The 26,879-nt window shown below is 38.4% G+C and overlaps 1 protein-coding gene across 1 annotated transcript; it reads right to left on the minus strand.

Moving 5' to 3' along the window:
• Positions 1-380: 380 nt before the first annotated feature.
• On the minus strand, positions 381-26,798 carry LOC141577685 (ankyrin repeat domain-containing protein 26-like). The gene is made up of 13 exons (XM_074363386.1): positions 26,756-26,798; positions 24,828-24,898; positions 24,195-24,336; positions 21,834-22,044; positions 20,449-20,632; positions 19,462-19,599; positions 17,505-18,017; positions 15,884-16,036; positions 9,154-9,519; positions 8,385-8,575; positions 6,577-6,787; positions 1,821-1,866; positions 381-659 (listed from the first exon to the last, which is right to left on the minus strand). Exons 1-12 carry the CDS (start codon positions 26,781-26,783, stop codon positions 1,855-1,857), a joined length of 2,220 nt encoding a protein of 739 aa, XP_074219487.1. The 5' UTR covers positions 26,784-26,798; the 3' UTR covers positions 381-659; positions 1,821-1,854.
• Between the last annotated feature and the right edge of the window lie 81 nt (positions 26,799-26,879).

Here is a 26,879-nt window from a genome sequence, read left to right on the forward strand (position 1 = left end):
AGTAAATAAATAGAGAAAATGAAAAGCCTGAGGCAGATTTCGTTTCTCCATGAGGAAACATCTGTGAATCAGTGTTTAAGGTAACATATAGAAAGCTTGATGGCACTGTAACGATTGTTGTGATCCATCAGAACACTGCAACAGCCACAGCAGATCCAAGCCCTGTCCGTCTAAATCTTTAGGTCTATAGACAGTGATTAACGCTGGAAAATTCAAAAAAGCTATCAGTCAACACGGCTCAATATCGACAAGTTTGGTGGGTGGCTGGGTGCTGTTTAAACAGCTGGCATCTGGGCTCAGTTTGAGTATATAATACTCCAGAGTGCTGGGTTTTATTCCCAAAATCTGCTTAAAAGTCAATGAGATGCAGAGAAACGTGATTTAAAATACTACATCAATTTTAATCATGCCCATAGAATGCAAGAGTATTTTCCCTTAATAAACAGGGTCAGTATCTTACATAATGGAAAGTAAATAAAATGTTAAGCAAACAGCCCAGCAGGTAAATGTTTACTATTTATCTTGCACATCATACAATTATTCTTCAAAATCTCCACATATTCTTCACGTGCTTTCGAAACCAGATCTGGACTTAGACTTGATTCGTCCATCAAGGCTGTGAGAGAGTCTCTAGGACTTAGATCCAAGTTCAGTAGTAGCTGGAAAGAAAATGAAAGAATTAGATTCTTTACTTAAAATACTTCATAGGTAACTAAATGTCAGTTTATTTTTTAAGAAAAGCTGAGACTCTTCTAAGTTTTAAGAAGAACGAAAAATACCTACACACGATTACAACACAAAATACAAGATTACTACTCTAGACTTTGCCCAGGGCTGCATGTTGAATTAACTGCTCCTGTGGCTAAGGATCAGAGCCCCCGGTTTTCTCATTCTTCATTCATTTACTCGGCAACCATGTACTAAGTCACTGTGACAAGCACTGGAATCACAAGATGAAGATGACAAAGCCCACCCTGAAAAATCATGTACCGTAAACTGGAAAACTAGATAAACCGGCAATTTCGGTACAGAGACATAAATGCCATGACAGGTATAAAAGAGGGCACAGTTGGAACACTCAGAAGGGACGTCCAGCTTTGTGTCAATACTGTCCCCTCTTTGGTGGCCGTGACGTGTAAGCAGATACCTGAAGGAGGAGGAGAAAGTGTGGGAGGGAGAGGCAAGAAGCAAACACACAGAGCAGAGGCAGGTGGGGCGCCCGCGGAGCCGGACGCAGTCTGACCAGCCACTGGAGCACAGGGGCAGAGCAGGGGAGTAAAGAGATATGGCTGAAGCCTTTGGCAAGAGCCAGATCGATGTGGGTGTTTTTCTTCCAAGCTAAGGAATTTGGAATTTTTCCTGAGGGCAAAATGTTAACCCCTGACAAAGTGAATGACAGGAAATTAATTGTCATCCACCAGGGGACAGGTACATGAACTGTGATTGCTTGAGTCTGGGTTTTTGGCCTCAGTCACTACCAAACTCGAGAAGCTGATGACCTCCATGCTTTCTGAGAACAGGTCCGTGTGCAGGTGACAGGCCCACGGGGACAGCAGAAGAGGAAGGGCACAGCCAGAAATAGAGAACACAGACTTCCTGAGATTTTTTTTAAAGCTATGGATCATGATGAATAAATGAGGAATAAGTACACTTATCATTATGAATGAAATTGTGCTTTCACATTTTTCATTAGATATGTGTAACAAAAAAATTTAACATAGTATCTGTTATTCAAACAATAGAAAGAGATGCCATTTACTGTTTACAGTGTATTTCGGAAATCAATGTCTAAATTTAATTCAGAAATGTTGGCAACATACCTTCTTTTAATTCTTTATCTGTATTATTCTCCAACTACTTCCGCATCTGAAATAAGTCAAATATTATTTTTAATGTGTAAGTTAAATATGAAACACTATCATAGGAATGACAGCTAGCTTATGAAATGTGGCCTTTAAATAAATACTTTTAGAGACTTGACCTTACTTGAGGATTGCTTAAATAGAAAAAATAATCACAGGACTAAAATAAAATAAATTCTAACTTACTTTGATTTTAGATAATACAGAACATATATATGAAAGGCTATTTAGATTCCCCTGATGGAAAGCACAATAAACACTGCCCTGTCGGATACACAAAATCTCAGAGGGCGATGCCCGATCTTATTAGTACAAAGAGTTTAAACAATTCAAGTCATGTTCTACACTGAATGCATTACTCTGCAGTTCTCAGAAAAACTGCCCTTTATAAAAGTTTAGGTTTTTTTTAACCTTAATGGATTTTTCCTTAAAATGAGATTTCCATTCCTGCACTTTTAATTTTAAGGTCTGTTCTTGCTAAAGTTTTTAGCACAGAATTGCAGATGCATAAAATGAAGAAAAGTGTTCTGTTATAATGTCAAATGAAAATTCTACCGGCAAACAAGTTAAGCAAATGTATTTTGCTCTCTGTATATGACTAAAATATTTATATCAGAAAATCTGCTTGAAGAAAAGAAAAGGAGAGACTAGCGACAGTTACAAAAGTTGGATTCTGATTCACAAATTCCTAGAGTTAGAAATACGGAAAACAATACGTAATTCTTTAAATGTAACTTTGTTTCCATTCTAGAAATTAGGGCCAACTTTTTGAAACTTGACTTAATTAGTTAGGTATTTAATTATGAAATGTGTGGGGACATTTCAAACTGCAAAAGTCCCCACCTACAGTGTTCTTTTAAAAACCTTTCTTATAAAAGTCACCCGCTCAATAAACAGGGTCTAAACTAGTCCACCAGACATAATAAACACTGCGGTGGTAACAGCGACACGAGAGCCGAGGCCTTTGTAAATGTTAGGTGCAAAGACAAAATTTGGGGCTACCATTTGCCAGTATTTTCAGAGACTGTTTTCCATAACACTGTCTGACAAGAGCATTCTACAGAGGCCTTCTGCCATCAACAACGTGACAAAAGTGCCAGGTGGGTCCTGTGAAGTGAAAAACGCCTAACAGATGAAGGGAGAAGACTTTACTGAAATAAATTCATATAACCGTTAATAAACACTATGCAAAATGTAGATCACACTTTCACATGAGCTGAATGTAAGATTACTATCTTTTCCTCTGCAAAGCTGTTTTCCTAAATAGGTACTTCTGGGACCTTTATGTTTATTTCTAGGTGAGGACCCCCATGTCCAGATGGTGGAAGTGGTCTGAAGTCCAACATTAATAAGGAGAAGGAACCTGCAGCTTTACTTAAACTTTTCCATTTAACAAAAACACAGAAAGGTGAGAAAATTATACACAGGAAGACAATGTATCAGCAAGTTTTAATTCTAATGGTTTTTAATTAGGAGCATTCTCTCCTAACTGGCAGTTTGCAGACTATGTCCCATAGAAATGGAAGGTCCCACTGGGGACACTGCAGGATTGAGGTCAAAACTGAGGTCACAGGCTGGAAGATAATGCTGCCCTCTCTTTCCGAGATCAATTTGATAAAAACACACTTGCCACACACGTATACACACACCTTCATTTCCAAAGTGAATATGTTCTCAGATTATTGATACTTTTCAGTTAAAATTTGGTACCATTCTTATTTTAAATGTAATAAACATAAGTACAATTCCACAAATGAAATAAAATCAAGTCATTTAACTGCTTTCATTCATTATCCTGTTGTAAATAGGCTAACGTATGAAGGAAATGACACTTGTCAGTTTGTAACTATTAAATGCATGTATTTTGCTGCAGAGAAAGGAAATGAGAAAGTATTTGTTGATCAAGGAGCTAAAAAATTAAGTACAGAGAAAAAAGTGAATGAAAGAAAAAGAACTGGAAGAAGTTGAGTGATTGTCTTTCAAAAGATAGCACGCTTCCTCATTTGTCCATTCAGACAAAATGAAATGAGGGCAGGAGGGAGTCCACAGGGCAGAGAGCTGATAGCAGAAACAAGGTTATTGAACTCTGCCTCTGCCTTAAGACAAGTGAGCTTAACTACTGTGATAGTTTGATTAGAATTAAAATTCACAGTGGATGTGCCCTGCCTTGGAAGCCTTCTTTTAAAAGAAACGTGACCAGATTCTGCTGAGACGCAGTGCTGTGTCATGTCAAAAGTTAAAGTCTTAGGAATGTTAATCGTTTTAGCTCTGGTGCACTGCTATAATCCCATTTAGAAAAAGGGCTGCTAAACTGAATGGACATTTGAGAAATTTAAGTTACTTAAATAAATCATTAGAAAATGTTTGAAAGTGTCAGTAATACACCAAAAGTCCAAAATCAATGAGTGTAAAATTTAGTCTTCCTATTTAAAATAGATCTGAAGGACATTTATTAACTATTGTGGCCATGCTTCACGTTAGGCATACCAATACTAAAACATTCTTGAACACAAAATAATCTTTAAAACAGAGAAATTTTGTCTGTTATAATACTGTCTGGAATCCATTTTTAAGTTTTCAGTTCTCAGAAAAAAAGTTCTATGTGCAAGAAAATCAAACAGTGATGTATCTGCTCAGGATAATTTTAACTTTTTGTATTTTATAGTAATATAATTAAATAACACAATTGAGTAAAATTGTAAAATTGCTTCTGACATGTAGGACAAAACACCCCAGAAATAAACTAGAATGTGAAATCTGAGGGTAAAAATCGGCAAAACAGATACGGGGTCCATCTGTCACCGCTACAACGATGTCACGTGACAAGGCTATACTTCATTCAGTGGTAAGAGAGGCAATAAACCCAAGTGTTACGAACTGGAAAAAACTTGCTTCGACAACCAGCACGACTGAACTCAGACTTAGAGCAACACTTCTGTCAAGTTAGAAAAAAATGCTGAGTAAGCTGGAACTTCACAGTAGGAACAGTCCAAAATGTTAAAACCTTGCACATAAAGGAGAATGTTAAATTCAACCGCAATGCCATTTTTAACATTTTGCTTTCTAGAACCATAGCTGAAAAGCTGTGGAAGTCTGTTGTTTTGTTAAGCCCCATGCAAAAACCCATCCCTTCCTGTCATTTTAAACAGTATGTTCACACCTCTCATAGCATTACTTTATGTTTTCCCAGCAGAAATAATTACATCCCCAGCAATTCCACAAGGCACCTTCTTTCTCTAAGTCTGACTAAGAATTCTGTAAGCAGTAAATGTACAGTAAGTCCTGTGAGGCGCCCGGCAGTGCTGAGGGAGACGTGTCTCTGCACCCGGACAGAGCGGGGCTTGTTAACCTCCCTGCTAAACCTAGCATGATTCGGCCCCACGGCCCCACAGAAATACGTGTACCTCGGAACTACAACACTGAGGTTAAAATAAATCATTTTCCAGTGTATCTAGAAGTACTAAAACATAGACACCTCTTTCCCCAAAAAACATTAAAGGAGAAAACTGTCCTCAGGAGCTTTCTCTTGCATTGCTTTTGCACCCACACTCTTCCACCATCATCCTGCAAAGTGACACACTGTCGATTTTTTGGTGACAACTAATGAAAACATTTCGAGTTTGCATCATGCTTAGCCACTGGCGGAAGTGTTAGCCATGCATTTTTTTTTTTTAACACCACGCAGTCCGGTTTCATGACTCTGAAGCACTTAGACTCAATTTAACCACAACACTGTCTACGAAACCTGAGCTTTATTCTTCTTTGATTTATTATGACACGAAGCCAAGTGAGAAGAAATGGGTTGAGACCTCACATAACAAGGGCCCGTGTTACCCTTCTCTGCATCAAGAAGATCATGAAAACACCATCAAACCATAAACCAACGCGTACCGCTTTAAATGGCTATTTTAACAACGATACACAATGAAAACTGGTTGTAATTTAAAGACTCACTATCGTTGCCACCTCGGTATTCCTGCAGGTGAGGGCAAGACAGAGACATAAGTGAACTTCTTGTTAAAAATTGAAGTATTTGCTTTCCTTGACTACGTATTTAGAAATGTTCTACAACTGCTCAGTAAGACATTTTATAACAATTAAAATAACAATACTAGAAGTAAAATAGCAGTTAAGGATGTACTCTTACAGAAGAAAATGATAAAAATTTTAAACTTAAAAACGGAACTTAATATTTTTAGTGTTACAAGTTTATTGAATTCATAAAAAGAATTTATCTTGGATTCCTTTACCTAAAAAGCATCCGCATGTGGTTAAGTAGCTCAATGCCAATCATTTACTTGTGCTTAGGGGTAGAAAAACTGGGCTGCAGCAAAACTTGAAAATTACTATCAACCAATGCCAAAACGAAATCAATCAGAAACTAAGCCAATCGATGGAAAGTGGATCTCTAGTTATTTGGCACTAATACTTAACTTCTAAAATAGAATTTAAAATGGAGCTTTTTAAGAAATTTAACATTTGTCAGTTTAGTTGCATCTATTGAATAAAGTTAATGACAGGTATCTCTTAAAAACTACAAGTCCAGGGACTTTAAAAAATTATAAAATTTGTCTCCTTTCTTTATAAGCACAATTAACGATGGCTTCTACTTAGTGTGCATCAGTCAAATAAACAACTCAGAATTTCATCAAATTAAAAACAAGAATTGTATCAGAAATCTGAAACCCAAGGAAAAAAAGATAATATAACTAACCCGGAACAAGGGAACGCTCAAGTTAGTTGAAGGGTCGGAAAAAGTCCTGAAGCGCCTTCTTCGAGTAGGACTCCTTTTGGCCTCCATGCTAGTACCAGCAGCAGAAGGAGGTGCGCCAACAGGCCTTGCAGGAACAAAGCCAGGGAAAGAGCTCTTGTGCTGTCTCTCCAGCAGAAGCTTAGTGCTCACTTCGGCCAGCCTCTCATTAACCCTGCGAGGATCGCAAAACACAGATTTCATTCATTTCATTTTCTTCCTAAGTAATGTGTATTTTTACAGTTGCTATAATAGTAAACAGATTGTCCCATTAAACTGCATTTTAACACCAAAAATACGTCAGCGAAGACCTACTGTAAACAATTACAGTTTAAAACTGCCCTAAAGAAGGACGTATGTGCCTGGGGGGGGGGGTGCTTAACTAACAAGTACTTCAAAGTGGGGAGAGTCAGAGATGGAGACGCCCCCACAGAGGACCCCCACTGCCTTCTGCACCGGCTGCATCTAGACATACTCACTCTCAGTAAACCAGTTTAGAAATAAAAGATAAACCATTCCTCAAAGCCATTTTCAAGCATTTGCTTTCACCCCCCTTATATACACATTTCACTCATTACCTGGGAGAAAGGAAGCATGCGGCACTGAGCAACAGTTTAGAGCCACCACCTCTGGGGGGCACCAGGCGGCACAGTCGATGGTGGGAAAGAACTCCGACAGCGCCAGGGGCAATTTCAACTGTCCCCCAATTTCCCAAAGCTCACTTTGTTACTTCGCTTTTACCAGAGGCCTACATCAGCTCCTGTTTTCCATAATCAAACAAACTCTCAAGCGGATTTTCACTTTTATGGGAAAAAAGCAAAAAGCCAGAATAGCGCTGGGTGTTTGTTTTAGCCCGAGCCATCAGAGGGGCAACGAGCGCCCCGAGAAGCGAGAGGGGCCCCACCGAGCTCCTTCCGCAGAACCACACTCAGTGTCCCGGCATCACGCCGCCACGGCTTAGGACCGTGTCCGTGAGCGCCTGTGCTTTATGCATATTTATTTCATGCATCCACCAGCAAGATGTGTCCTAAGGTAACTGCCTCTTTGCTTTACATCGACAACTTTCATAGGAACGCTCTACTTTTGGATAGCGGGGAGACCTGTAGCTTGTAACACTGCTACTCAGGCACCGGAGGTGGGACCCGCCCTTTCTGTCTCCCACACACCCCCTCGGGCAGGCCACCACATTCTTCTTAGCCACTTTGTGAACCACTATGCTGCCCTTCACCCCTATGTGAAGTTCCCCCTATTCCCCAAGCATGCCTTTGTGTAGCAGAGACAAACTTAGAAGGGTACAGTACTTCGTCTCAGGGTGCCCACGAGCGGTGACACCAAATATCACAATCAAGAACGTAAATTCACCAAATACCAGCATGGGGCCCCTTGGGTTTACATTGTGCTCTTCCAAAACACAGTCAATTTTAAACTCATTAACATTTCTATTTATGGGAATTCCAGCTAGAAATTTCTGATAATATGGCTGTCTAAATTACAAAGTTTGCAAAACCCCTAGCTTAAAGACTAGATCGGGTTAAATATATGCAAATATAAAAAATAAAGTCGTGTAAAAGCAACAAAAGGCAGGGAGATGCAAACTGCCCTGGACTGACATTTTAAAGGGGAGTTCATTTGCTAACATCATTTCCCCAAATTACACTATCTAGTTAGTTTTCACTTGCTGCTCACCTCATGAACCTGGCTCAGTAAGAATTATGCCTCAGAGGCAAATTAATGACCTGAGTTATTTTCTATAATTCTACATTTTGACTTACGAGGTAAGTTCACTTGCCAAAGACTTTCTATTTTCTAGCTCTTGCAGGTATAGTTGTTTGTATTTTTCCAATTTGTTTTCATTACAATCACTTTTAATTTCAGGCTCCAGATCTTTAACTCTGGGTTCCGTTTGACTAACTGAAGCACGCTTATACTCTTTCAACACGTTTTCTTGAAATCCTGCTTGTGCCTAAAGCAAATTAAAAGGATACAACTTTAAAAATAATTATAACCTGAGTAATTACAGTCTATTTGTTCCCTTTAGTTTTGAGTCAATGACTCAGAGAGCAATTTTAAGTGTGAGAAAAAAGCTGAATGTTAAACTACTTATCATCAATATCAAGTGAATTAAATCTGAATTACAAAATTAAAGTTGAATCACTCATATTAGTACTCATGTAATGTGATAGTTCAAAGAATAAAAGGATCGATTTAAAATTTTAAAAGTTGAACAATACAACTCAAGAGCAATCCCCGAGTGTGGCACAGTATTTACATCACAATATATTCTTCTCCTCCTAGTAGTCTTGACTTACACCAATTGGTCTTAAAAATGATTCTCTAGTGAGAATTGTTCTGAAAGATCAATTTAGTGATAGTGATGATGGAAACTGAATTATTTAAAGGGAGTAACAAAAGCGGCCTTCCTTCCAGAAATCTACAAAACCAACTGCTATATGGGAAGTAGAGGAAATACATAAAATGTACACATCAGAACTGTAATTCTCAGCAAAGTGAGTTAGAGCACATTACAGATCAGTGTCTCACCTGTAAAAACTGGCTGATTTCTTTTAGTTTCTCTACTACATCATGTCTTGCTTGCTCTTCAGTTTCCTGTCTGTGCTGCACAGCCCGCCTGAGTTCTTTCAGTGCTTCTACTGCATCCCGTCTTGCTTGCTCTCCAGGCTCCTGTTTGTAATGCTCCACTTGGCTGCGTTCCACTGGGTTCATTTCGAGGTGACGTCTCAGATTTACTGCTTCTTCCTCCAACTTCTTCTTCTCCTCCTCTAGTGCTTCACATTTCCTTTGCATCTCTTTCACAGGTAACAACTCATTTAGAAGAAGCTGAGTTTCTGCACTCAGATGGAGAACTACTGAAGATGTAGACTCCTCTTTTGCTGGAAGATCAGTATTCTGCATGAAAAAGATAAAATTGTTTGGTAATGATGTTAGCAGACTGAGAACAGCCTAACTCTAACCCAGCATCAAAGGTTGAAATAAATTCAGTTACAATAAAGTGGCATATCTACCTAGTGGAATGGAGAAACTCAAATTACTCAGAAAATCAAGAAAAAAAGTTCAAACCACCAAGAGTCACAAAAATATACTGTTTATTTTCATCATCTTTGTTATACATTTGTACTTGATTTTACAATCTTCTTTTCTGTAGTTGTTTCATGTCTTTCCTACATAAAATGACTACAAGTCACCTCTTAGTAGAAAGTCTCTTAGCCCTTCCTTCCCCAAGTCTCAACTCTTCATGATTTTTAAAGTTTAGGGAGATCATATTGAGTTACTTAGGGCTGAATTAATAAATGCCTCCCAAAACAAGACTTTGAAAAAAAGACTGCAATTAATACATCTTACAAATATGGATTCTAATGCCATAAGCCTTTCTCTGAAATACAAATATTTTATGCTAGTTTGAATTGCATGCCAAGGAGCAATGAATGATTCACAGAGTTAAGGAGAAATCCATCTCCTAGTGTAGTGGTTTAGTAAGATGACCCATACATTTTCCTAAACACACAAAAAAGCCTTAATTCTTGTAATCCTTTGTGGCTCTCCACAAAACAAGAGAACATACTTAACAAAAACAAACAAAAAAACTTGCTGGAATTTCAGTGACACTGACTTGGGAAGAACTGCTTTCCTTCAGATAGAAGGATTATTTGCTGACACTAGGCAGGCGGAGGTGGTGGTTGTAAAACATCTCTACAAATTCCTTGGCACTTCCCCTGCGAAATTCCCTCCCCTGAAGTATGTACTGGCCTCAGTTAACTGGTTTCCAGGGGACAGAATGCAGGGGCACCGCTGTGTGGTTTCTAAGGCTAAATGGCCTCTGACTTTCACTCCATAGGGATGCTCACCCTTAGAACCCAGCCACCACGTTGTGAAGCCCAGGCCACCTACTGAGTCTTTGTACACACAGCTGTCCCAGCTGATGACCCCAGGGAATGTCCTCAACCAAAGCCAGCTCCAACTTCCAGACATGTGCATGAACAAGCCTTTAGATTATGCTAGTGCCCGCTTGATGCCAAGTGGAGAAGAAACGAGCTGGCTCCACTGAGCCATGTCTAAACACAGATTTGGGAACCAAGCAAATGCTGTTTGGAGTCACCAGGTTTTGAGGCAGTTTATTATATAAATTATTAGCAATAAATCACTGGCACAGATATTGATATTAAAAATGGGGCACAACCATTAGAAAAGAACCCAAACTGTGGGGATGCCTTTGCACCTGGAGGTAGGTGAAACCTGAACAGATGTAGAGAAGAGTAAGAGTGAAAGCCCAAAGTGTCCACGAGACTGTTAGTGGAAGCCTGAGGGCCCTTGAAGGGCTGAGAGGGAAGGATTCTAGGCCAGGGAAGAAAATGACACTGAAACCGGAGGGAACGGGACCCTTGCTACCGAACAGCTGAAAGTAAAATTGATGAGAGAGATAAGCTAAAACAAGCAAAAAGATTATTAAATAGAAAGGAACCAGGACTCACTGGGTTCAAATATCTGTATCCCATTTAAAGCATCTCCACACGCCCAATTGTCACATAATGGGTAAGCAGAGAAATGGCTTCCGGGCGAAGATCAAATCTAGGGTGCTGCCAGGAAAACAGTCTAAAGATGAAGCCAAGGCTTTGTTAAGACCTTGGAAAGGTTTAACGTGCTGGCTCAAATTCCTTTAAAGATCTTAAAAGCGTAAGAATTTCAAAGGCACGGTCCCACAACAGCTTCACAGGAAGCCCAAGGTGAAGAGTTTATCTCAAAAAGACGTGAGAATACCTTTTCCAATGGCAGGAACCCCAATAAAATTCACAGGAAACTCAAAGTTTTAAAGAGAACTGTGGTAGCAAAACTACTGCTTGCTAGCTTGGACTGAAAGAGACAAGACAGTGCAAAACGGGAAGAGGCCTTTGGGTTTTTCTTAGAAGGTCTACGGGGAGGAAGCTGGCTTGAGAGAACCACTCAGCTGCAAACGCAGGTCACTGCTCATGAAAGGGACGGAACCAAGAGCTCAGAGAGGGCGGCGAAGGAGAACCCCTCCCAGGGTTAGGACTAAGTCCTAATCAAAGAGCCCACAGCATCAGGCTGCACTTCAGAACTGCTACGGGCCAGTGTGCCTCCCACCTTCCAGCTGTGAGTGAGGGAGTCCTTAGCAGTTCAGCAGAATGTCGGGTGTGTGGTGGTAAATAACCCGTGTCTCCTTATCCTCAAGCCTCAGCACTGAGGGGAGCGTTCCCAAGGGCTGTACACCAGAACCACCACGCCCAGGAACCTCAGCCCCACCTGGACCTGGGGAAGATGGGAAAGTAAGGCCCTGCACTGGAGCCTGAGCCTAACACCACAGCGACCGAGACCTGCTTGGGGACTGAGTGGGGATAAGTGGATTTCTCGTGTGGAAGCAGTAAGAAAACGTTGTGGCTAGTGAGTAGATTATGCTGGTTTTTGAGTGTCTCCATAAATTTTCAAAATTAAATTCCATAAAAAAGGTAGAATATGGGCCAACCTTAAGTGACTTGCTCCTAATGAACAGAAAACAGTGAAAGTCACACCGAGTGAACTGCAGGGCTCGGTTTCAAAAGGCAATTCAGCTTCTGCCTCGCTCTTAACCCTGGAACCCAGTCTCAGGTGCACAAGCTCAGGCCACAGAGACAGCTTACGTGTTCCAGGGGAGGGGGTCCACCTTCCCGCCCCACCTAAGCCACAGCCCACCACCCACATCAACCATCAGACATCAATGGGTGAACCTTCATGTGATTCCAGCCCCCCGCCTTCGAGCTGCCCCACCTGAAGCTGAGAGGAATACAGGCCAGCTGTCTTGGCCACACTTTTCCTAAGTGCAGGTTGTGAACAAAATAAATGCTTATTTAAGCCACTGAACTTTGAGGAGTTTGTTAGGCAAAAACAGATAAGCAGAAAAGTGGATGAAAAAAGACAGTAAGAAATGTAACTTGAATATAGTAGAAATTGGTCTCCTATAAACTGGAATGTAACAAACGTTGAGATTAACTTATTAATGACAAAGTGCTGATGAGAAGCAGCAGATAACTGAAAGAAAGACCTCAGAACTAGCGAGAGGGAAGATACTTTAGAGCTCCATCCCATTACAGCTCCTTACAAACAGGCATGTATTTCACAGTTTCCCCTCAACTTTGAGGTTAAGGAAGACTGGTGAGCAAGGAGACACAGGATTTGAAGTCTAATAATTGAAAAACAAATAGAAAGAGTCAGTTTACCAAAATCAGCCTTTTTACCTCATTTCAATTAACTGAAATTCTAAGAGACAGGCAGCTTTGAGAATGTATTAATCTAGCACTCACTCTTCATTTTCCTTTCCTCAGAGACAAAATAAAATATTAAGGAACCATAAATGTAATGTCCTTTTGCAGTATTTAAATTAAATACAATTTTTCCTTTACCTTACTTAAAAGCTTGTTGGGAAGGGAAGGTAAGATTGTCTCAGCTTCATGTTGTAGCACAATGCTTCTCCATATCAGAGATTGGCTTTGAACTTTTCAAATTCAAATTACTAATCTGTTATCTGTTTTTGATAAACTGATTGAATATTATCTAATTTTTAACAGCTGTACTCTTGGAAAATTTTCCTTGGATGGGATGAAATATTTATTTCATTAATTATGCATTAAGCTATAGAATACAGCTAGGCGCCTCTCCTTTTAAGTAAAAGGAGGTAGACACAGGGAGCTGACGATGCAGGATGTACACCAAGAACAAGATCGGCACCAGTGTTACACACAAGAACCAAGCCAAAAGAGGACTTCATCGTGAACGGCAAGAGGATGGATTAGAGAGGTTTCCAAAGAGGAAGGTTGATTTAATCTTTTCCAGGCTTAACCTTTTGCCTCTAGATACTGAAATCTATGGATGAGTCTATGAATTATAATCAATGCAACATAATGAAGTATATTGCAGACTGAGTCAGCAGATCCCGTGACCATGATTTGATGGAAACTGGAGTGAAGTGGGAGGCACTGGGTGAGAAACTAAAGGTCTGAATGGGGGGGAAGGGATGGACTTTACCTTTGCAAGCCTACTTTCTGTCATGTCACAGAGTCAGCAAGCCATAAGCTGGCCACAGGCCCCTTCACGAAGCAGCAAATCTCCACAGAAGTAGAGTTACAGACATTCCGTGACACTGACTTTTTATTATTATGTAAAACAACTGGAAATATGCAAGAAGACTCGGAAAGAGTTCTCAGAACATCTGAATTGGTACTGGCATAGGACAGACATACATCATGGCATCACCACTGAGAATCTAAAAGAAACCCTCACATTTATGGTCAATTGCTTTTCAATACGAGTGTCAAATAACTGAATGAGACAATAATAGTCTTTTTAACAAATGGTACTGGGACAACTGGATATCCACATGCAAAAGAACAAAATTCGAACTCTACCTCATACAATATATAAAAAATTAACTCAAAATGAAAAAGCTAAAACTACAAAATTCTTAGAAGAAAACACAGGGGTGTGTCTTCATGACTGGATCTGGCACTTGTTTCTTAGGACAGTAAAAGACAGAAATAGATTAACTGAACTTCATCAATATTAAAAACTTCTACTCTTCAAAAGACACCGTCAAGAAGGTAAGAAGGCAAGCTCCTGAACAGGAGGAAATACTTGAAAATCCTACTTCTGATCAAAGAATTGCACCCAGGATACAAAAACAACTCTGACAATTCAATCATAAAAAGACAACCCAATTTGAAAATGGGCAAAAACCTAAACAGACAGGTCTTCAAAGAAGATACACAAATGGATAAGCACATGAAAACATCCCCAACATTCTTAGTCATCAGAAAAATGCAAGTCAAAGCCACAATGAGATGCCAGCTCACACCTAGCAGGAGAGCTGGTGGCCAGTGGTGACAGGAATGCATAGAAATTGGGAGAATTATACACTTTGGATAAAAATGTTAGATGGTGCAGCCACTCTGGAAAACAGCATGGCAGGTCCTCAAGAGGTTAAACAGAGTTACCATATGACCCATATGACAGCATTTCCATTCTTAAGTCTGTTCCCCAAAGAAATGGAAACATGTTTACACCCAAACTTGGACAGAAATGTTCACAGCAGCATTATTAGCAATAGCCAAAAAGCAGAGGCAACCCAAAGGTCCATCAACTGATGGATGGGTAAATGGTTTAGCCCCACAACCGAGTACTGTTCGACAATAAACAGAAATGGAAACACTGACAAGCGCTGTAACATGGATGAACCTTGAAGACGTTTTGTCAAATGAAAAAAGCTAATCATGAAGGACCACACAGCATGTGATTCCATTCCTGGGAAACACCCAGAGCAGGCACATCTATAGAGACAGAAGTCAGACTGGTGGTTGCCAGGGGGTGGGGGGGCTGTGGTGCTGGGGGTGATGGCCAAGGGATGCAGGCTTTCTTTTTGGGGTGATGGGAATGTTCTAAAATTGATTGTGGTGACAGCTGCACATCTCTGAATATACTAGGAGATACTAACTATGCATCCTAAATGGGCGAATTGTATGATACGTGAATTTTTTTCTTTTTTGGTGGAGGGAAGTAATTAAGTTTTACTTATTTATTTTTAGAGGAGGTACAGGGGATCGAACCCAGGACCTTGTGTATGCTAAGCATGCACTCTACCACTTGAGTTATGCAATCCCCTTATAATATGTGAATTATATTTGAACAAAGTTAAAAAAAAAAAAATCCAAAGGCAGGATCTAGACAATTTTCTTAATTCTCTATTTTGGGTGTACAGATGTGATCTGAATTTCTCCGTGCATTGACAACATGTCTAAAATGAAGAGAAAATGAAGGCAATGCCTAACTTCAACTGGTTTGTATAATGACCTTTCTGCACAAGGCATTCTGAAATCCATGAAATAAATACACACAGATTCGATATCCATTCACAAAAGTGAAGATGAGACATGACAATTTTCTGGAACATTCCATGAAACATTATCCTCTGATTTGATCTAGCTTGCCTCATTGTGGTGAGAGATCACTAACAAATACTGTTTAATAGGAAAAAAAAGTTCACTTCTGTGAGGAAAGAGGTATAAATCTCAACTTCTCTAAGGGTAAATATTATAAGAAAAAAATAAAGAATGGCAGAATGAAAGTCCAAGTTTAAGAAACAAGTGCATTATAAAGATAATAAAAGTGAAATTATAAGGAAGATGCAAAAGAAAGCTGTCCCTGAAAAGCTAGTGTCCTGCAACACTCTGCGCTGCACACTCACGGCCGACGTGCTGAACTTCATACGTACTGGATTCGCAGTTTGATGTGACTTCCTCTCTCCATCCCGTCTCTTGTTTTCTGAATTAGTCTTATGATGTGCTGTCACCTCCAGGGACGCTTCCAACATGGACACTTTCTTTCGGGTGTCAGTCAGTTCTTGTTGAAGCTGTCTCATATGGGCCTAAAGAGATAACTCTGTTACTGAATTTTAAGTCACCTTATCATTAAGTTACATTAATAATATATAACTCCAACAAATGGACATTGAGAACTATCCCCACAGACATCAATTCGCCTTCTTTTCCTCACAGGCACACATTCCTTTCTACTGAGTTCCATTAAAGACACAGATAGCGTGACCCTCCTGCCTTACCGACAGTAAGTTAACTTAGACGATGGATGCAGCCCCACCAGCCATTCCCTGCCCCTCCCAGGAAGTGGCCAAGCTTTACCCCCACTGAAGTCTCAAACAGAAAGGGGTGTGTGGGTGGGATGAGTGGTGGTAAATTCCACACTGTGGAACATTCTCCCTCTTTCTCACTAGAGGCTTAAGTTCAGAGTTCTTCACATATTCAATCTGGTGTTTAAAGCCTTCCAATAGACTCCCATCTCACAATAAAAGCGAGGTTATTCCAGTGGCCTTTGGGGACCCGAGACAACCTGGCCTCCCCTGCCTCCTGGACTGCAGCTCCTACGGCTCCCCCCACCCCTCCCACTCACTCCCTTCCTGCCACTCAGGACTCTGGCTGCTCCTCCTCAGTCTGAAAATGGGACCCCAGTGCCAAACTCGAACATCACAGAGCGCTCCAGTTCCTCTGTACTGGACAAACTTAGATCCAAATGACAGTAACTGAGCCTTGCAATGAGAACTGTGAGCACATTATTTGAAAAAATGTTCAAAGTAAATTATAAATACAACATGGGAGACTAAGTCAAACACAGTTTTGCTAAAATTTACATTTGTCCCAAATTATGACTGAATGAAAAGTAGATGTCTTCAAGGAGTGGAGAGATCATAACAATACATGATTTGAGATGGAAATATTTTAAATTTAATTCCAAATGACATGAATAAAAATAAAGTTATATCAAATAAAAATGTATGAAAAGCTACTGAAGGAAAAGTACTGCAAGATACAGCATTTACACATCAGTTCATCTGGGAAATCTGGATTTAACTGTCAAGGTAATCCACACCATTGAATCTTTTCTCTCTCTCTCTTTTTTTTTTTTTTTTTTTTGTTTGTTTACTTTTTTGGTTCACACAACTGAATCTTAATTTCAAAATACTCATTTTAGTTCTGAGCATTTCATTTATCTGCTTCATGATACTAAAATGTGGTGACAGAAAGATTAAAATGATTTGGGCCGTATAAATTACTAAGACCTGCCTGTATCTGTCAACAACTTATAGCTTAATCTCTTAGAATTTCAGGTGACACGGCATCTTTACTCAAAGTAAAGCACCTCTCAGGTCTAATTTTTGTTTGCTGGATACAAGAAATGCCTTTAGGCTGCTTTACAATGTATATATTTATAGACCGCACATTTCTCATATTCAACTAGTTTCAACGTTCAGCTTTCATCAGATACTACTTTGAATTTTCTTTGAGGAAGTCTGACAATTGGTTCCCTTTCTGGGTACTTACTTCCATTTCTGCTCTGTCCGTTTCATACTGACACAGTCTGTGCTTTAAACATCTGCATTCATCGATTAGCTCCTTGTTTCCTTCCTCCAGCATCAGAACTCGTCTGCTCATGGCTTCAAGTTTTCCCATGTGATCCAGAAAGAGCTGTGGGGTATTAAGTATTGTCTCTTCACTTCTGCCTTCATTTTGAGCAACTTCCAGTCGCTGTCGAAGCAACGTGTTTTCACTCTGTAGTTTACATATTGTCTCCTTCAAGAACGCCTGCTTTCCAGTGTATTTGCTGAATTCCACTTGTTTGCTCTGAGACAAGGGTTCAGTTTCCTTGTTTGAACGCTGGGCTTGGCCTCGGTCTCTATGCACGCATTCTAATAACAACGTCGTTGGTCTAAGAGCATCTTTCCTGGGATGGAGCTCAATTTCTGGGCCACGGAATTGACGTTCAGCTTCAGGAAGTTGCTGAGGAAGCACCTCGCTGCTATCTTTTGGGTCAGACAGCTTAAAATCCATCGTGTCCTGTAAGTGAAACCCCTCATCTCTTACTCTTTGAACTGTACGCAATAAACTGACATATCATAATTTCCTTGGAAGTGAAAGACTAATCTCTAAGTTTATACAACAAAAAGTTTGCAGTAACTGGGTATCCAACTGGAAAAACTTAAGGTGGATACAAATCTCAAACTTTAAACAACCAGAAATCCCCAAAGTTCAAAAATTTAATGAAAGACAGTGAATCCATGAAAGTAAAAAAAAACCACAAAAGGATGTTTAAGAAGCTCAGAATCGGAAAGGCCTTTCTTTCTCTGAAATACAACAAACCCAAAAGGCTTAAAAAAAAAAAATGAATAAATCTGACTACACTTAAAAATTATATCTGACATCTTACCTTTACAGCTACCCCCAAAGTAAGAGCCTTAGCTCTGTATAAATTGGGCCAGGTTAGATTTCCTAAAAACTTCTTTCCTGAGAATATTCCATAAATATTCTCCCTTTCTATCATTTTTAGAGCGAGTTATAAGAATTACATCTACGGATAAATGATAAATCTAAGCACTGTTCTAAGCACATCTACAAACATCAGTTAACTCATTTAGCTGTGACAATTCTGGAATAAAGGGTTGAAAACACAAGCAAGCTGCAGGGTTTCCCCCAGGGCTTCTGACTCTCTGACACTTACACCAAACCAAAGCTATTTCTCTAGGATAAATACATAAACACAACAGAAGCCTTCTACTTCCCTAATGGTGAACACACTAAAGGTCAACAAGGTCAAATTTACAGAGCTCTTCGTAGAAAATCAGGAGACTATTTGCTTCTGCAATAATTTTGATTTCTTCTTCATGGTGTTTATAACAGTAATGGATGTGAAATATCAGGGAAATACAGTGAACTGCTTTATTAAAAATAAAATACTGATCATTAAATTATCACTCAGTACAGAGTACGGCATATCTATCACTACATTCGAAATCTCCTTGTACTGAAATCGGATACCACATGGAGCAGAGCGTTCCTTTTCATCACACGTAGGAGAATGACACCCAAACTACGGTTTCTGAACTGGCTGCGCTTTTCCCTCCTTACCATCAGTGGAAATGATAAAGTTACCTCTCCATTCGTCTATCAAAGGAGTGAGATCACTGCCAGAAACTAGAATGCCTGCCGTTAGTAGCAACAGTTTTGAGATAATGGAAAGTTCATCGATTCCTATGGGCAATATTAACAGCCTCTCCTTGGATGAGGCCATTGTGAATGTCACTACGTCACTGTTGCCGGCAAGTGGACTTGAATTCAAAATATTGCTTTATCCAATGGACCGGAAATGAAACCTCCAGAAAATATATTTACATATATAGGCTTTTAAAACCCTCTATATTTTCTGTACCTACAGTATTGGTTTTTAAACTATGTAAGTATACAAATTCATACACACACGTTTGAAGATGACTAAAGAAAATACCTCAGCATTCATTTCCTTATTAGCCTTTTCTGCCTCCTTTTGTTGGGAAAGATGATGGGCCAGGATGTCATCTTGTATTACTCTGGCATTCTGCACTCGAGAACGTTGTCTCTCAGCGTCATTTCGCTCTTCTAAAACCTGGAGACATATTACATTAGGTTTTGGGTTTTATACCATGAAAAAAAGTCAAAAAAAGCTTAGGAGGGGAATCTTTAAAAAAATTTTTTAAACCTGTTAAAAAGAAGTAGCCTTTTTAAGCACAGGGACCTTTAATGCATATAAATAACTCAAATTCTAATATACATGACAGCTAAATTTATCACAGAGCAAAAACACAAGGGATGTAGTATCATGAAAGAAAAACTTTTTTAACACTTTTGAAATTGAGTTATACTCATTTAACAATGTTGTGTCAAATTCCAGTGTAGAGCACAAGTTTTCAGTTGTACATGAACATATATATATTCATTGTGACTGTTTTTTGTTGTGAGCTACCACAAGATCTTGCATATATTTCCCTGTGCTATACAGTATAATCTGGCTTATCTATTCTGCATATGCCTGTCAGTATCTAGAAATTTTGAAATCCCAGTGAAAGAAAATTTCTTTATAAGGCATTTAACCAGTTCCATCATAGTCTCAAGGCGATTTAACCTGGATTTTAACTTCAAAAAGCCAAAATTAACACATGGATTTGAATTACACTTGTTATTTTGTTGAACGGACCAAAACTGTCAAACCTTATGTTAATGATTAAGCTCAATTTAACTTCCATTCCTTCATTCAGAAAAGACACAGAGCATCTGTTAGATGCCAAGAACACCAAGAAACTGGTAAATTAAGCTCTAAATGTCATAGTTCATATCTAGGATGAGATAACTTTTATTTGTTTTAAATGCAAATATAGATTCATTCAGAAGAATATTATAAATAATATTGATGAAACAGTGTTAGAGATATGAAACTTTCACGTTAAGATTAATTTACCTGATTTGGTTTATTCCTTACGCCCTTCAGTTTGCATTCTAGTGCTCGGGCAGTGCTTTCAATCTGTTGCTTCAGGAAAACTTGCTCATTGTCTTGTTTCTCTTTTCTTTTTAAATCATCCTCAGGTTTTTCATATAATGTATAAGCATTTTTCTTCTTCTCTGTTTCTTGTTCTAATGTGAATCTGCAGTGAAATATGCTTACCTTAAAATTTATTTTGTTAGAAAATAAAAAGTTCATTTTATGATCTGGTTCTTCACATGCTGATTTATTACCCTAATGGAATTTCTATGTTCTCAATTTTTTTTCACTTCTAAGTCTCACATTTTAAATTCCTCACTTCAATCTCTTCATAAAGATACACACACACACACACACACACACACACACACACACACACACACACACGTTTGAAAAGTAGCAATAAAAAGACAAAATGCTACTGAGTTTCAATCAAGAGTAACTCTGGTCAATAGTGTAGGAAAGAAATTTTGCAATTATTCACTAAGGTTTGAATTGAAAATTACCCTCTTTTCCCCACATAGTCATAAGTTACTCCTTCATTGGGACAGAGAAATTAGTTACTAGTTAAAAGAGAAGTTGCTATTTAGAAACAAGTTTATAAGTTCATGAGAGATAAAATTTCAACTTCCTGAAGTATTACAGGGACTCCTACATGATCTCCAGGGGAAGATAACAACCGCAGGTGCCTTTTCCAGAACACAGACCCGCTAATTAGCATAATCCAAGGCGAGGCTGGGGAGCCTACTCCCTGATGCCCTACACTTTGTTTCTTCTTTCGCAACACTTTGAACTTACCTTGTTGAATATTATTTATTTAGTAAATCATTTTTAAATCCCTTTTGGTACAAGGCAGGATCCATAGTAAGTAATTAAAAAATAAAGAGTAATCCACGCTTTCAGCATAGACCTTTGAACTAATCTTATCTCTGTATGAGAGCGATGCTGAATAAACTAACCAGTAATCACTTTCCACTTTACTTTTTAGTCCATCCATTCATATGTTAAGAATCAAACTGCATAAATTTTTTGAAAGTTTCTGCCTTGAGAAAAATGGTCATTTCATAATTCTGCAAGTGGGAATGTAAAGTAATATAAACTTTCTGGAGAACACTTGAGAGATAAAGATCAAAGAATTTTTTTAAAGAAATATAGAATGAGGAGATATATATATATATAGATATAGATATATATATATTGCTGTGTTATTTCCAAGAGTCTCACATTCCACAATATTAATGAAATTTTCTCCCCTGTAAAATCCCAAAAGGGAAGTTAGCAATTATGACTTCTCCTACATACCTACAGTATTAAAGTAAATATAAAGAGTTCAAATATTTCTTTAAAACCAAGAAATTCAGTACCTCATGTGGCGGAGCTCTCGTTCCCACTCCATATTTTGAAGTTTTAACTGTGATTTTGCTTCTCTTGTTTTCAGCAGCTCTGTGTGTAGCCAGTTCACCTTCTTTTCCATTTCTTTAAGTTTTCCTCTAAGTTGTGTGCAGTCAGATTCTTTAAGTTCTATTGATCGGAATGAATCAACTGGATCCTGAATTTTCAATAACCTATCAGGATCTGCATTAGGAAGAAAACAAAAATAGAAACAAAATATATGAATAATTTTTGTGTATAAAGGACTGTGCATTTTCACATTCATTCATCCATACATTGAACAAATGGATATTGAGCATCTATAACGTGGAAGACATTCTTGTAAGCTCTGCAGATGTTAAAAGAATCACAAGGTAATATTATGAACATTATGCAAATAAATTTGACAATTCAGATGAAGTGGGTAAAATTCCTTGAAAGAGAGGAATTACAAAAGCTCACTTAAGAAAGAACAAATAAGCCAAAAACCCCTACATCTTAAAAACCAAAACAAAAGTCCTATTTAAAGACCTTACGACAAAGAAAATTCCAGTCCCAATGGTTACACTGGTGAATTCTTCCAAATATTTTAGGAAAATTTAATACCAATTCTACACAAATTCTCCTCAAAAAATGAAGAGGAAGAAATATGTCCTCATTCTATGAAACTCACATTACCCTGAATCCAAAACCAGACAAAGATATTACAAGAAAGAAAACTAATGTCGTGAAAATGGAGGTAAAATTTCTAAACAAAACATTAGCGAATTAAATCCAACAATACAGGATAATTCATCGTGACCAAGTCGGGTGTATCCCAGGAATGCAGGGCTGTTTTAACACGTAAAAATCAATGTTATTCATCATATTAACAAACTAAAAAAGAAACCATATGATCGTGTCAGTGGATAAAAAGAGGCACTTGCCAAACCTCAACATCTATTCCTGATAAAAACTTCCAGCAAACTGGGAACCAAGGGAACGTCTTCACTATGACAAAGATCTGTGCTAAGCCGACAGCTGGCACCATACGCAACGGTGAAAAACGGAATGCTTTTCCCAGAAGGTGAGGAACCGGACAGGAGTGGCTTCTCTTACTCCTTCTAATCAGCACTGTACTGGAGCCAGTGCAATCAGGCAAAATAAAGAAGCAAAAGGCATCTGGATGGGAAATGAAGAGGTAAAACTATCTGCTAATCAGCGGGGAATATGACTACATGGTGCGAGTCAGCTAACTCCAACCTGTGCGCTGGGTTGCTTGCTTTGGTAAATAAACTTTTACTGAAATACAGCCACGTCCATTAACTTGTGTATTGTCTATGGCTACTCTTGTTGCAACGGTGACAGAGCTGATTAGCTGTGACAGAGAATGTATTTATTGGCTGCAAGTCTTAAATGTGAACTATCCTTAGTAACACAGTAGTTTAAAGAAGAAAAAGCTGGACCACCTCTGGTTATTTAGAAAATCTGAGAGAATCCATAAAAACACTACTAGAACTAACAAATGGGTTCAGCCAGGTTGGAGGGCAGAGAGTCACTATACAGAAATCAACTGTATTTCTATCATCAGAAACTAAAATTTAAAATATATTATTTTAAAACAAATAAATAAAAATATACTACTTATAATCTCACTGAAAAATAAGAAATACAGGTAAACTCATAAAAGACGGAAACACCCAGACACTAAAAACTCTAAAATATTGCTGAGAAAATCAAGGAAGACCTATATAAATGGAGAAATAAACTTTGTTCGGGATTAAAAATTTCATTTTGTTAAGAAGTCAATTCTCCCCAAATTAATCTACAGATTCAACATAACCTACATCTCATTTCCAGGACACTAGCAGACTTTTTTTTTAGCATTGACAAGCTGATTCTAAAATTCATGTGGAAAGAAGGGTAATAAAAGGAAACAAGACGAAGCCAGAGGACTGTGGCCTTTAACCATGGAGCTACGAGTGGCAGGAGCTGGATTTTAGGCAAGGAGGTAACAAAGACCTGAATTTTAAAAACTGTCTAGTAATCATGGTTGCGGTGTAGACCAAGGTCCCAGGAGGTGGAACGGTGCAGAAGAAAGTCCTGAGGTGATTTCAGCGTTCTAGGAGGGAAGTAGTGATACCCTGACCTTGGGTGAAGGCGTAGGAGCAGCAGAGTCAACAGAAAGCACAGGGAGAGGGAACGGTCACAGCGCCTGGCTGGCAGCGCACAACACGTCTGCTTCTGCTTTAACACAGAGCAGGTTCCTGAGACGCAGGGGACTGTAACGGAGCCGCGCTCCCTGGGTGGCACTAGGTGTGCACACGTTACCGCGAGACACTTAGAAAGGCTGTGTAGTCACACGGGGGTCCTACCTTTACTCTCCGGGCTAAGTCGCTCGATTAGCCTCAGGGTGTTCTTATAATTACGGGAAAGCGACTCGCAATCCTCGGAAGCTGTCCCCGGTGACCGAGGTAAGTCATCGAGGCCATCCAGAGAATTCATCTGCTCTTTGACCTACAAATAAATAATGCTATTTCACAGTGTCTCCAACATTGTTATAAAATATGCTCAGTGTACAGAGGTGATCGATATCCATCTTTTTATGAGAGCAAAAACACAGACACTTCTCGAAAGAACTGATTTCTGTCAAAAGGCTAACTTTATCAGTAGTGTTTCTAAATGATTTTGAAGTAAACGTTTCTACAACAAAGGAGGATTTTCTGTTTTTCCTCTCTATCTTTTATAATTTTTTTTTACTACAGGAAAACAATATTCAGGAAGGTTTTTTGCCTCAATTCCAAGGATAAAATTTAACTATAAATTATTATAGATCCTAACAATACTTTAAGTTTTGTGACTAGATAAAATGCTATTAAAAACTAGATATTAAATAATTATTTATTGACTCTAAAAGTCTAGTTTGAAAGGCAATTTCTTTTCAACTGTGTTATCAAAGCACAAAAAACAGTATTAAACAAGAAATTTAAATTTACATTTTTACATACCTGTGAGTGGTTATTTTCACTTCCAACAAGTCTTTCTTGCTCTTCCTCAGATGTGCTTTCTAAGTCTAGGCCTGCTGAAAAATGAATATGCTTAGTTAAAATTCACTACTTAGAACAGCTAGATAAAAGGCATCATCTTTATAAAAACATACAACACATTTCATCAATTGACAGTTTAAATTAAGCTTAATCTTTACCTGGATATTTTCTTCTTTAAGAAATACTTCTAATTATTTAAAATTTCAACAAACTATTTGGGAAATACTAGATGTTACCAGATTAAAGGCATACAAACATCTCAAAGTTTCACTCACAAATTGATTCACCAGACATGAACAAAACAAAGAAATAAAACAAAATTTAAAAATACACTAGAAATATACAAAGTCACCTTCTCTACCTCCTAACAGTACCTTTTTAACAACATACCAAGCTTCAAGAGCAATGTTATTCATGCTTTCCAAAATTACTGTTACTTTTTATGCTTTTATCTTTCCTTTATCTGAACGTTTCCCTCTATTGTTCTGACAAGTTCCTTTTACTCTTTGAAGACTCAGCCTGCTCTGTGAAGTCCTCCTTGATTGCAGCTCTCTTTCTGCAGAGACACAGGGATCTCTTTCCTTGGAGTTACCTTGGTACTTCACAGATTTTTCTAGTGTGTCTTCACCAGCTGAACTCTAAACTATTTCTTTACATGTCTATCCTCTTTGCTCCTCTGCTGCAGAGGACAAACTCTTAAAAGTATCTTTGAATAAACAGTATTTATTAGAAAAACTTTGAGTTTATAGCTTGTAGTCACTACTATAGGAGATAACTGAGAATCTTTTGTAAATACGACACTAATTCTACAGGTAAGGAAAGAAAAGATAAAACTATAGGAGCAGAAAAAATATTGTATGACTTATTACTACAGCTCTGATTATATCACTGGTTTCACATCCATGAGCCCTGTTTAAAACAGCAGTTCTCAGGTGCCATCCGAGAAGCCCTGAAGCCCCAAGTTCCCTCCATCTAGGAAGTCCAGGAGGTCAAAACTAATTTCACAATAATACTGAACGCTATTTTCATTCTCATTCTCCGTTAAGTGTGCAGTGGAGGTTTCCAGATACATGACATGTGATAACATTATAGCTCTAATGGCTAACGCAATGTTTCTGTGTGCTTGTTTTTTAAATCTTTCAGTTTCATTTTCTAATATACTAAACATCAATAGATACAACCCACTTAAAAGTTCTTCAGAATTCTCAATAATTTTTCATAGTATAAAAAATATCCTAAACCCCAAAACTTTTAGGATTATTTTTGAAAAGATCATGTCTACCAAATACTAAGGTAGGACTAATAACTTCCATCATTTTTAATAATCAAAGACACCACACACACACTCTCCTAATCAAAACATCCAGTTGGCTTAAGATCTTTGGGCTAGGGAAATAGCTCAGTGGTAGAGCACATGCTTAGCATGTACAAGGTTCTGGGTTCAATCCCTAGGACCTCCATTAATAAATAAGTACAGAAATAAATAAATATCAGCAATGTGATAGCACTCGATAAAATCATTAAAGTGAAATATGACTGACATGTTAGCAAGTGAAGCTTTACCCTACGTAAAGGTCAGAATTCAATTAAGCATTTTAAAACTGGAAAAATCTTAGAACCAAATAATCAATCTCTCAGAATCCCCGAGAAGTATTCGGACTCCAAACTGAGCACTTTAGTGTCTCCCAACATCAATAGAAACATCCGAGTCAAAGCTGACATTTTAAAAATCTATTTCTTATGCTTATATATATTTTTCAAACATGGATACCGATCGTAACATCTGCCTTACTTATGTCATCTTTCAATTAAGTTTGAAAAAGTAAAAGGAGTTAGGAAGAAGAAGACTGTACTTCATTTCAGAATTAAATTTGTATTGCAAAATTTACCTGATTTGAATCTTTGAAAATTCTTCATTGCTCCTGTTTTTTTAGGAACAGAATCTTTCACTCCAACTGCAGGCTGAATGGTTTTTGAAACAAACCGATTAATAATGTACATTTGATACAATCT

This window comes from Camelus bactrianus, chromosome 5, assembly GCF_048773025.1.
Source record: "Camelus bactrianus isolate YW-2024 breed Bactrian camel chromosome 5, ASM4877302v1, whole genome shotgun sequence".
NCBI lineage: Eukaryota > Metazoa > Chordata > Mammalia > Artiodactyla > Camelidae > Camelus > Camelus bactrianus.

Coding starts and splice junctions, on each gene's coding strand:
- LOC141577685 (XM_074363386.1), bottom strand. CDS start 26,783: ATGAAGAATTTTCAAAGATTCAAATCAG. Junction 22,045..24,194: donor ACTTAGCCCGGAGAGTAAAG/GTAGGACCCCCG, acceptor TTCCTAATGCAG/ATCCTGATAGGTTATTGAAA. Junction 20,633..21,833: donor CGAGAGCTCCGCCACATGAG/GTACTGAATTTC, acceptor ATTTCACTGCAG/ATTCACATTAGAACAAGAAA.